This window comes from Lagenorhynchus albirostris, chromosome 5 (genome assembly GCF_949774975.1).
Source record: "Lagenorhynchus albirostris chromosome 5, mLagAlb1.1, whole genome shotgun sequence".
Classification (NCBI taxonomy): Eukaryota; Metazoa; Chordata; class Mammalia; order Artiodactyla; family Delphinidae; genus Lagenorhynchus; species Lagenorhynchus albirostris.
The window spans coordinates 41,340,358-41,352,045 of record NC_083099.1 but is presented as its reverse complement, the minus strand read 5'-3'; the positions used below and the strand labels follow the sequence as shown (position 1 = coordinate 41,352,045).

Genomic DNA, 11,688 nt, shown 5'->3' with positions numbered 1-11,688 from the left:
TTTCTTCCCCAGCTTCAGGCCTTACAATGAAGCCATTTCCATGAGGTCAAGGGTATGTCAGCCTGTGGAGAATTTCAGAAAGAGCAAAGAGGGGTCTACAAGGTAGAGGGCCTATCCCTGACTCTGCCTTGCTTCCTTCCTGCAGTAAAGGCATTCTGAGCACTTACAGGGAGTCAGACCTGGGCTAGATGCTGTGTGACACCCACCACCTCATGGAAAAGACAGACAAGCAAACAATCACGCTGAAAAACGGGGTAAAAGAAAACAGTGTACAGTGAGGATCACCGACAGTCTAAGCAGTGGTTCCCACACTTTCCTGAATATTGCAATCACCTGGATCTTTGAAAAATACGGATGACTGGATCCCACTGCACTAACGTAATTGATCTGGGATACTACTTAGAGCGTCGCGATTTGAAAAACTCCCTGGGTGATTCAATGTGCAGCAAAGTTTGGGAGCCATTGGTTTAGTCCATCCATCCTTACAGTCTGGGGTGGGGTTGGGGTCACACAGCTGTTTTATCTTAGGAAGCTGTGGTCCCTCATCCCAGACACTTGTATTTAGGTACAAAATCTGAAAGAGAATTTCAGGGGGCTTACAGATCCTAAGAAGAGAATCTGGGAATTCCTTGTAGGGGGCGGGCTGTCTCGTGAAAACCCCCCAGACACAGGAGTATCCAATCCCAATCAGAATGACATGAGCTCTCCGTCCCCTCCAGAATGGCGCTGCCCCTTCTCTTTCACAGAAGCCTCGGCTTAGTGTCACCAAACCTAGTTCGGGCATGGCGGTAAGCAGCTACCGAGCGGCCGGTGTGCGCACGTGTGAGAGTGTGCACACGTGTGAGAGTGTGCACGCCGGCGTGCACGCGCAGGGCCGCCGGCGAGCGTGCGTTTCCGTTAGGGAGCCCGGGCGGCCTCCGGCTGCGGCTGCAGCAGCGCGCCCGGCGCCCCCTCCCGCCCAGTCCCCTCCCCCTGTGGCTCTCGCTCGCCCTCTTCACTCCCCCGGCAGCGTCGGCCGCCTCCGGGTGCGCAGGGCAGCGGTCGGCACGCGAACCCCTCCTGCAGGCGCCCCGGCGTCACTCGAGCGTCGAGCCCCGGGCGCGCGTGTCGTCCCCCCCGCCCCCCAGTCGCCGAGCGACGATGAGCCGAGGCGCGGGGGTCGTGGAGAGCAGGTGAGCGCAGCCGCGGGGCTGGGGGGGGGGGTTCGGAAGGAGAAAGGGAGAGCGGGGGTGGGGTGCGGCTGGACCCAACATCGCCGCGTGGAGAAGGGGCTTTGCGGTCTTTAGCACCCTTCACCGCAGGCTCTGCTTTTGCCCTTTCCCGGGTGGGGCGAGGGCTCCACTCCCGCCCCGGCATCCCCGCTCGGGCCGCACAAACAAAGCGCCCTTCGGCGGCGGCGCCTGCCCCGCGCGGGCACGGAGCATGGGGGAGGCGACGCGCCATGCTTCCCGGATTCCGACCCCCTACCCCCGGCGGGGGGCCCGGGCGGTCGCACCTGGGTCGGGCGGGCGGCGGCGGGGTCGCGCGCAGGTGCTCGCGCGGAAGGCGGTGGCGCGCAGCTCGGAGGCCCAGGGCTCCCGGACCGGAGGCGGGGCTACGGGCAGCACTGCTGCCCCCTGTCGCCGCGGCTTCCCCACGCCCGATACCCGTCCCCAGGCAGGGGCGGCGGCGGCGGCAGCGGCAGGTGGGCCCGATTTGTTCACATACACCTGGCGGCGGGCGGGTGAGGAGGAGGGCAAGTCTCCCTGCGGCATCCCCTTTGCTCTCAGCGTGTGTGGACCCGCTCCCTTCCCGCCTCCGTGGCGACTCCCCGCCCCCGAGCCCCGGTTCTGCTGTCCTCGTGTGTCCCCAGCTCTTGAGCTTCAGCTCTCTGGAGTTCCTGCGCCCTCTGCACCTGGAGGAGGACTGGGGAGGTTTTACTGAACACCATCGGTGCTTTGGCCACCCGGCTTTCGAGTTGAGTTGAGAGCAGGATTATTTCCTTAATCCCTTTTTGCCCATGCGTGGGACACCCCCGTGCCCATCATCCCCTCAACGCCCCCATGGGGCCCTAACAATGTCTTGAGCACAGTAGGCGCGAGATCAACATTGCTTGAAGGATTTCTGCTATTACTGTAAAGGCAGCCAATGCCTCTGTGTGTTATCAGCGTCCCACAGCCCTTTAAAAGCCGCCGCTTTTTATGTGGAAATGTCTATTAAGAGCTGGTTTGGAATGTTGTGGTCGAGTTCTCCAGGACTCACTGTCATCTGCAAAAGCAGGCTTTTAGTTGTAGTGTTTGGATGTAGTGTTTCAGCAGAAGACACGTGATGGCTTGTTTGTGAAATACATCCTCTAGGTAATCCTCTCATTGCAGTAAATACTTGCAGGAAGTCCAACCCAAAACAGTGCAGAAACGCTCGGCAAAGATTGAGACTCTGCAGAGAATTTACTTATGGGACAGTCCCTGACACAAAAAGAGTTGCTACAGGATCAGCTAGAGGAAGAAGAGAATGTGGAGGTTTAAAGTGTTCACGACTTCAGTTTTTCGTGGATCATTCATGGAACATTAGGCCCAGCTTCTCTCAGGAAGGAGGGAGGGATTTTTTGGTTTGGTTTTGTGTGTGTGTGTGTGTGTGTGTGTGTGTGTGTGTGTGTGTGTGTGTGTGTGTTTTCCTCATCTATTCTTTAAAACACTGTTGCAATCAGGAAGACAGTCTTAGAAAAGTCTGTTGTGGATGGGTTTTGCTGTTGAATTTCTTGAAATTAGCATGAATAAAACTACACTAGGACATAAACTGTGTCCGCTTGGAATATCAAAAACACTTCTTTAGAGGTGGTCAGTTAACAGCAAGACTTGTAAATGATTGTTAAAGAGAACTTTGAATCAAATGATGGCTAAAAGTAAAGTTTTGTTCCTCAAAAAAAAAAAGAGGAAGTGAATTGAAATACAGTGTGTGAAATTAGCACAGTTACTTACACAGAGCTAAGGAAACCTCTACCAGCCTTCCTAGTATTACTCTGAAATGTGGGCCCTCCCCACCACTTTCCCTGAAAACTTGTTAGTCCACCACCTGTGATCTTTCTGGCCTTTTCAGGGAGATTGTTGCTAATGTGTTGTTTAAACACTTCAGTGTGGTAACAAAGTCCATATAATTGTGTGTCAAACAAGGGGGAGGTGCAATTCTCAGTAAACTGTAAAGCACCCTACAGATGTTTGCTACAGTTAGTTGTAATTTGTAGTAGCTGCACAGTATGTGCCTCTGATACTTAGCCATTCCCACATTTTTGGCCATTTAAGCTGTTATTACTGATTTTTCAATATGAAGGAAGTCTCTGTTTTATATCTAATTACCACATTCTTTCTGTCATTTATTTGTCCAATGAACATTTTTTTTTTTAATAGTGCAAACTATATGCCAAACAGTGTGTTAGATGCTGGGGATGTGGAATCCTTGGCTGCACACACGCACGCACAAACAGACACTCATACACACTCCTTGTTCCTTCAGTTCCCAGAGGTTATAAACGGCTTATAAACAAAGCACAGCAAAGCAGTGCAATAAAACCATTCATCTAGGTGTACATCAGACCTGGGCTCAGGGAGGGGAGTAGAGAAGGGATCCCTTCTACAGGGCTGAGTCATGGGAGTCACCCCACCCCATCCATCCCCAGTCAGGTGAGCTGTCCTTCTTGCCCACCCTGGGCACTTAGGATTTCTTTCTCTTCCTTCTTCTTCCTCTTCCTCCATCCCTCCTTGTCCCCTCACTGCCTGAAGTGTTCCAGCTGCCTCCCGTCTCCCTTAAGCCAGCTTAGTTCCAGCCCTTTTCCCTCTTGGCCCCACTTCCCTTTGGAGTACATTATGCAGAGATTTCACTGGCAGTTAGTTGCAAGGAGAAAGAAAGGAGTAAACCCCGAAACTGTTCCTCCTAATTCCTGCCACCCCACAGCAGCCGTTTGAGCTATATCCCCAATGCGGTCACCTCTTCCTTCCACCTAGGGTCATTCTCCATTCACGAACGTGGCCAGTAAAGCTAAAGTCCTATATAATACTTTTCCTTTCCCAAGATGCTGAAAACCCTTCCTTTGTGTGTATGTATATACAGTCACACAGAAAACACAGCATCTTAAGTGCACAGCTTGATGAATTACCACAAAGTGAACACATCCGTGTAACCACCACCCAGGTCAAGAAATAGAATATAACACCCTAAAAGCCCCCCTTGTTTTCCTCTTACTTTCCTGTCCCTCCTCCCCAGAGGGACCAGAGATTGGTTTTGCTAGTTCGTAAACCTTATAAAAATAGAATCATACAGTATATACCCTTTTGTGTCTGGCTTCTTTTGCGACATTATGTTTGTGAGATTAATTCTCTCGGTTGTGTGTAAGCAGTTTTTCATTCTCATGGCTTACAGTTTTCCATTATGTGATGATATCATATTTTATTCATCCATTCTCCTCTTGATGAACGCGGTAGTTTCCAGGTTTTGTCCTTTACCCCTTGGATGCCCAAAGACCTACCTATTTCACTCTTATTTTTGCCTACTGGTGTAACTGAAAAAAGGAAGGGAGAGGGTAGATGAAGGAGCCAGCCTGGAGAGCCAGGCCTGTGGAATTTTTATCTTTGCTGGTACTAAGTGTTTTCTGAAGCATTGAAGCCTGTGCTCTCATTCAGAACCCTGAACACAAGAAAAAAGCTATGGGATGGCTTCCATCATGGGCGGGCGAGCTGATTGCAGTTGGTGGTCTTTGGGATGCTTAGAATAAAAGAAATTGGGTGATAATGGGAAACCAGCCTGGCTTGGGAAGTGTCCCCTGGGGGCACTGACAGCTGGCGGCTCGACCCTGACCCTCCCCCAGGGCCTGGTCCCAGAGGGCTTGGTACTCAGGAAGCCCCTCTGTCCTGGCCAGTGTGGAAGAGGCTGTGTAGTTGGCTTCCAGAGCTTGATTCTGAGTGAAGGCAGTTTCCTTGGAGTATGTTTTAAAGTTACCTAGCCTCTTGAGGGGTTTTTGTCATCTGGTACTACAACTTCTTTTCAGGGTGGTCTGGCTTTTGTGGTCTGGGGGACTAAGATTTTCTTTGGGGAAATGCTTGGGCCTCTTGGACTCAACACAGGCAGTGTCTGAGCCTGTAGAATGTCAGGGGGTCTCACAGGATCAGACATTCTCCATGAAAGATGCTGATGACAGCAGACCCTGCATTGGGACCCTGCATTGTTGACTTCCTCCTTTGCTCTCAAGCTTCAAATCTTCCCAAGGGGGAAATACGAAGACTGCTCAGTGGACTGAATGGTCGCCACTCAGCATCTGGGGTTGCCATCAGTTTGGTTACAGTTAGAGTTTCTCCACCTCCCTGTCTTTCCTCGTCTCCTACCTCTCTCCCCCTGAACACACTTGCTTTCCTCCTGTTCCCGGACCTTGATTAATTCCTTCCTGGCTCAGACAGAAGCTGTGCAACATTCTCTTGTCCATTCTTGCTTGTCCTTTGTGGCTGTTTAAATGTCACTTCCCCAGGAAGCCCTCTCCAGTTTTTCAATCTTAGACAAGTGCTCTTGAAGCACTTCCTGTCTCAGATACAAGAAGACAGTCTTCCCCATCAGGCTGATGTGTTCTTGAAGGCACAGACCCAGTTGCTTTGTTCACTTATGCCTGGCACATAATCCATCCATGTTTGTTAAATGGATGAATTGATGGGCAAACCAAGAGGCATGAGACAAGTTGTGAGATTGTCTCTGCTTATAATTTGCTGTGTGATCTTGGGTGTTCATTAACTTCACCTCTCCTGGAGTCTACCTCCCCCTCTGTAAAATAATGCATCAAGCTGGAAGATCTTGTAGGCACCTTTCCGCTTCAGTTTTTTTCTGAGTCTAACAGTGAGAAGATCCTACCTGAGGCATAGCATTCTTTGAAAATGCAGGCTGGCCTTAACATCATGGTTTAAGTGGCCTTAGTTACACGCCCGTGTTCTTAGCATAAGAGCTCTGTCCTTCCCAGTTCATCATAGCCTGCTCTGGGCTAAGACTATAGCTTATATTTGCTTTTATTTTGCTCTTCCCACATCATATACATTTATTTATTTCCTGATCTGTCTTTTCTTCCATTAGTGTGCCCCTTGGGGACAAGGTTCATGTGTCACGTGTTACTTTTATATCCCCTTCGCTTAGCACAGCACCTGTGAGTTAATTTCAGTTGATGAAAAGAGATCTGTATTGTAGAGAATATTACTTTCATTGAGATTATTCTCTGGAAAGTATAGCTATTTCATGATTATGCAGATTAACTCTAGTTTGTGACTAACATAAACTCTTTTCCACTTTCCTTAACCCATTTAACGTCTTCTGGCCTATTTCCCAGAAGGTTGATAGGGGCTAAAAGAAGTAAAACACTAGTTGGTTTAATTCTGGTGAAAAGTTAAGAGGAGGATTTGGGGCTCATTATGGGTTTAATTATACCTACTAACTAAGGTCTCTGAGCCTTATTTCCTCATCTGTGAAACGGAGATGACACTAGTTCAGTATCAAGCACTAAAAAGGTTGTTGCAGTGAGCCCATCGATGGGCTTGGGGTCCTAGGCTTGGGTTCAGGCACACAGTAAATATTTTTAAAATATTAGTTAAAGAAAATAATTCGGTATTAGATTACATTTTAATTTTCACTCTAAGAATTGCTAAAGATCTTTAACTGGAGAATTACTACTTATCGAGCCAGATTTGAGTGAAATCCTTCTGGCATCGACTATCCACCTGTCAGGCTGGGAGTGGAGGTGGGAGAAAGGCTCCCTCAGGTTGGATTTTACTGTGCTGAGATGCAGGGTTTTTCTCCTCCCGCTGAGGGAAAGGGGCCTGTATTAGACGGGGCCTGGGAGCTGATAGGCATGGGGCGGCATTGAAATTATACCTAGTCATCACGGTGGAGTCCCGATCAAAATGTAGGGAATTTTAAGTGATATTAAGTAAATGTCCAAGTCCCTTCCCTGCTGATCTTCAGCCCCTAAATTATACTGGGAACATTTGGAATGGGTGCTCTCTCTCCGTGGTTGCCGTGGTTTTCCTTTTAAAAAACCACATGGAAAAAGCAGAAAGGAAGAGGATGTGGGGAACTAGCTAGCATCCATGTAGTGTGTTAGGGAGAAGGGTTCTTCTGGTGTAAGGATTTAAACTGTGACATGACACAGATTAACAGGAGAAAGTCACACAAAAATATAATAACAGGGACACACGGGAGATACCGAGGAAAACTTGAAAAAGACCAAAGCCCTCACCTTAAATACCGTCCTCAGCTAAAGACGAAAGAGGATGTTAAGGGTGAGAAGAGTGAGTCCTGGGAGGTCACCAGGAAGAGCACGGTAAACACAGGTAAGGTTTGTGATGCACATTTAACTCACTGCCTTCTCCACTGATAAGATGCAGATTTGGACACCCATGCAGACAGCGATTTCCCTTACAAATGTAAATGTTTCTTACAGAGGGTAACTCCTGCTTGGTTTTCAATGTTTTTTCCCTTTGCCTGCTGTTTCCTAGAGAATAACCAACTTAAAATAATTAATATACCAGAGGGACATATTTTAGGGTAGCAAATTCTGCTGCTCTGTAAAGTGGCTGGGCCCCTGTGGGTCCCTTGGGGTTGCTCCCTCCACGCGGCTGTGACTCCTGGAGCTGCCCTGCGGGCGGGCTCCTCCACCTGGGGGCTAAGTCTCCTCCCCCATAACTGTTGGGTGTTTTAGTACAGAGAGCTGGCCCTCTACCCTGCAGCCTCACTACATGGAGAAAATAAAGGTTTTCCATAAAGGTTTTCTGGTTTTTAGCAGAAGTTCTGGTATCTAGACACATGTACACACATCTGGAAATAAAGATAAACAGCTGTAGAAAGGGGAATATGAAAGGGACAATTAAGAGAAAAACGCAATTTGTCATTGGGGACACAGAGTGGGTTTTAAGCAGACATATTTTGTACAATAAGAACGGCTAGTTCTTATTCTTATTCAATACAAGTTCTCATAATTATTTTTAAATTAAAAGGCACAACGACTGCATTATAAGAGGTATGAGTCTAGAGAAAAAAGATGCAGTGGTTAGCTTTTTCTTCTATGCATTTCATTGGGAACCATATTTTAGCCTTTCTTAGTGTCTTGAAGCATTTCCTAATTTCAGGTTTACCACCACTCTCTGACCTTTTGAGCTGGAGTTTAGGATTAAAAAATAAGAGGACTTAGGTCTGAAAATGAAAATACATGTTTTTCCTAGAAAATACCAAATACTTGGGAATGTTCACCAGAAAAAATCTTGATTCAAGGAGGTTTTCAAAATCCGGAGGCTTCTGACTAACTTGACTGAAGAAGAGAAAGGAAAGAGCAAGCAGTTGGTCTGCTGCTTTTGCTGTTTTCTTCCTCAGTCTACTTTCACTGCCAGGATTGGGGTTTCGGGTAAAGTGGTGGGGAGTGAAGGGAGACATGGTACCAGGCACCTGTGGGGCTTTGAAGTCATAATGGCCTACCTAGGGTCAAGTGCTTCTTTTCTGTTTGTTAGCTGTGTGACCTCAAGGAAGTTAATGAACCTCTCTGAGCCTCAGTCCCTGCATTTGTAAAATGGCCTTCATAGGCTTATTGGGATGATTCAGTGAGAAAATGCAGAAAGATTTTACATCCCCATAAGTGCAAATAGCATCATTGTTGTTTTCTGCCTGCTTTTTCATTTATTCATCAAAGATTCTGATTCGGTGGGCCCCGAAAAAATGGTTTTTAGAAGGCACCCTTTAGAGTTCTAATGTCCTCAGTCTACACCTTGAGAAATGCTGTCCTTAAGGGATGAGGAACAGTTTGGGCATCAAGGGGGAGGGCAGGGCTGTCACGTACATGCACACACAACCCGAGGGGATACCCCAACATTGTAGTACATGTCCATGGAGCACACATAGTTGGGGTACCTGACCTGCAAGGCCACAGGCGGTGACCCTTTTTGGGGGAGGGTGCAGAGAGAGTGGTGTGCGTGTGTGTGTGTGTGTGTGTGTGTGTGTGTGTGTGTGTTATGCAGGGCATGCTTGGGACACTGAAGAGCTTTCCCTCTGAGGGAGCACGCAGGGTGGGAGACGAGGCAGCAGGGTGGGGGTCCTTGTGTGCCATGCCTGTAGCTCAGGCTTTGGCCAGGAAGTGGTGAGAAGCCACAGAAGAGTCTAGGCAAAGACATGATTAGGTCATGCTGACGGTCACACGAGGGACGAACCAAGAGAATGAGCCAGTAATTGTGAGAGAATATAATCAACCAGCTGGGTGGGGAGAGAGCTTGAATGGAACAGTTTGCATTGAGGAGGGGACAGATTTGAGAGATGTGTTGGAGGAGGCGGAGGAGGTTAGGAGGACACGGATTGTGCTGCTTGCTGAGAAAAAGGAGCTAGTGATGATCCGGAGGTTCCAGTTAGGTGACCTGGTGAGGTCAGGAGGAGCGGGTTTTCCTGGAGAGGGGAAAACAGTGATTAGTTAAATGCTGACTGTAGTCCATTGAAAGTACTGAATTGACCCTTGGGCCCTAGGCACCTGGGACTCTGGGAAGGGGCCTGGAAGGGGGCAAAGATTTAGGATCTGAAACCTTGGCGTGAAGGTGAGCAGGAGGCAGTGTGAGGAGGGTGCACTGATGTGATCCTGGGACACGGCGATCTAATCCCCAGGAGGCTGGGGCCTGGAGCCAGGAGATGGAGCACATGGAGAGCGGAGAGGCCACTGAGGCACGGGAGGGGGGAGGGGGGAGCCTGTCACGTGCTTCATCTAAAGAGAGAGCAGTCACTAGGGACGGAGAGGGCCCACTGGGTGTGTCGGACAGGAGTCCTCGGTGGCTCTAGCTTGGGTGGTTTCGGTAACGTGGGAGAGCAGAAGGAAGGTGGCTTTGATTCCGTGAGAGGGTGGGGAGTGGGAAGCGGAGACCGTGAGTTCTCGCGTGAGACCGGCACGAGCAGGGCAGAGGGAGTCCAGGCGGTGGTGAGGACGGAACATCAGGTCAGGCGGGGGATGGACCGGTTAATTGAATGGGAGCTGTCCGAGCCCTTAATTCTCAGGCGTGCTGTGACTGAGGGAGGAGGCCAGAGAAGCAGGTAAGAAGACCTGGGCAAGGGAGGGCGAGTCAGGGAGCAGCTCTGGGAACCAGAAGGAGGGGCTGGGGGCCAGCGCGGGCTGGGCGGGGCAAGGAGGATGGATCGCTGGGAACGCCAGAGCAAGGGGCATGGCGGGCACGGGGATGCCCTGCAGGGACCCTGTGCCGGGGTGCCGGGGTGTGAGCGGACAAGCTGGGCTTCAAGGGCACGCTGCATAAGCCCCGTCTATATCCTGTGGTTTGGAGTCAGGCCGTAATGGTAGGTGGGGAGTGAGAGGGGCAGGAAGAGCCTTGAGGAGGGAGAGAGTTCTTTCATCTGCAACATTTCTGCAGAAACATAGTATGATCATTTTGAAGACTCATAATTATTTTGTATAAAATTAGTATCCGTTTATAAAACTGGTTTTCTTTTCTTGTTCTAGTGATGATCACAGTGCCTCTTCAGAAGAAAAAGGTATGGAACTCTTATGTCAATGTTGAGTTATCGAAAACTTAACCTATACTGTGGAAATTGGCGTTTTTAGAAAATAATTTTTTTATTAATTTTATCTGTTGGCTGCAGTTTACATTCATGCATTCACCAACTTATAGAAATGTGTTAAAATAATCAACAGGTTAGGATGATGCGATAATGACAGTTTTTCAGAATTTTCTTTAAGATTGTTTTTCAGCAGATATTCCAAAAGAAAAAAGAAGTGTAAAGAACTTGGGCCTTTGTAGTTTTTATAACTTAAGAATAGAAAATAAGTGCTCTTACATCTCTCTCCTTTAAAACTCTGGCTCTAATGTTCTTTTTAACCTTATTTTAAATTCAATAAAGTAAGATTAGAGAAGTATTGTCAATTGAATTCTATAAATGTTCCATACACAATGACTAGATATTTTCTTTAATACTTGAGTGTTGTCGTCAATTTTAGATACTTAATGAAAATGACAACACACAATTCTATCCCTGAAAGTGGGTCAAATAAACACTTATTTATTTATTAAAAAAAATTTATTATTTATTTCTGGCCGCGTTGGGTCTTTTTTGCTGCGTGCGGCTTTGTCTAGTTGCGCGAGTGGGGGCTACTCTTCGTTGCGGTGCACAGGCTTCTCATTGCAGTGGCTTCTCTTGTTGCGGAGCTCAGGCTCTAGGCGTGTGCGCTTCAGTAGTTGTGGCTCGCAGGCTCTAGAGCGCAGGCTCAGTAGTTGTGGCGCACGGGCTTAGTTGCTCCGTGGCATGTGGGATCTTCCCGGATCAGGGCTCGAACCTGTGTCCCCTGCGTTGGCAGGCGGATTCTTAACCACTGCGCCACCAGGGAAGCCCAATACTCCTTTATTAAAGGAAGGTCTTGGTCTAGGTTTGGGGGTTGCTGAGGGTCGAGTCCTCTCTTGGGCCTGTGCTGCTTGTTATTAAAGGCTGTAACCAGTGTGTGGGGATGTGTTTCTTGCTTTGGCTCCTTCTCTTTGTCGTGTGCTGCATGGCTCCGAGTCCTTCTGGAGGGTGGTTCCGAGGCCACTTTAGTTGTTGACCTGTGTCACTTGCCTGCAGAGTGGCTTAGAAACTCCTCAGCTCATCGCTGGGCCACTGTCTTACTTTTGCAAGTTCCATATCCCTCCTGTGTTTCATTTTTCCAGTACAGAATAATAA

General features: G+C 48.6%; 1 protein-coding gene across 1 annotated transcript in view; it reads left to right on the top strand.

Moving 5' to 3' along the window:
- Positions 1–720: 720 nt before the first annotated feature.
- The window catches only part of CARD8 (caspase recruitment domain family member 8), a 36,811-nt gene continuing 25,843 nt past the window's right edge, over positions 721–11,688 (top strand). Inside the window, exons 1-3 of the mRNA XM_060149010.1 lie at positions 721–788; positions 873–1,172; positions 10,478–10,509. Of these exons, the coding sequence (XP_060004993.1) occupies positions 721–788; positions 873–1,172; positions 10,478–10,509 (400 nt within the window). The remainder of the gene's footprint in view (positions 789–872; positions 1,173–10,477; positions 10,510–11,688) is intronic.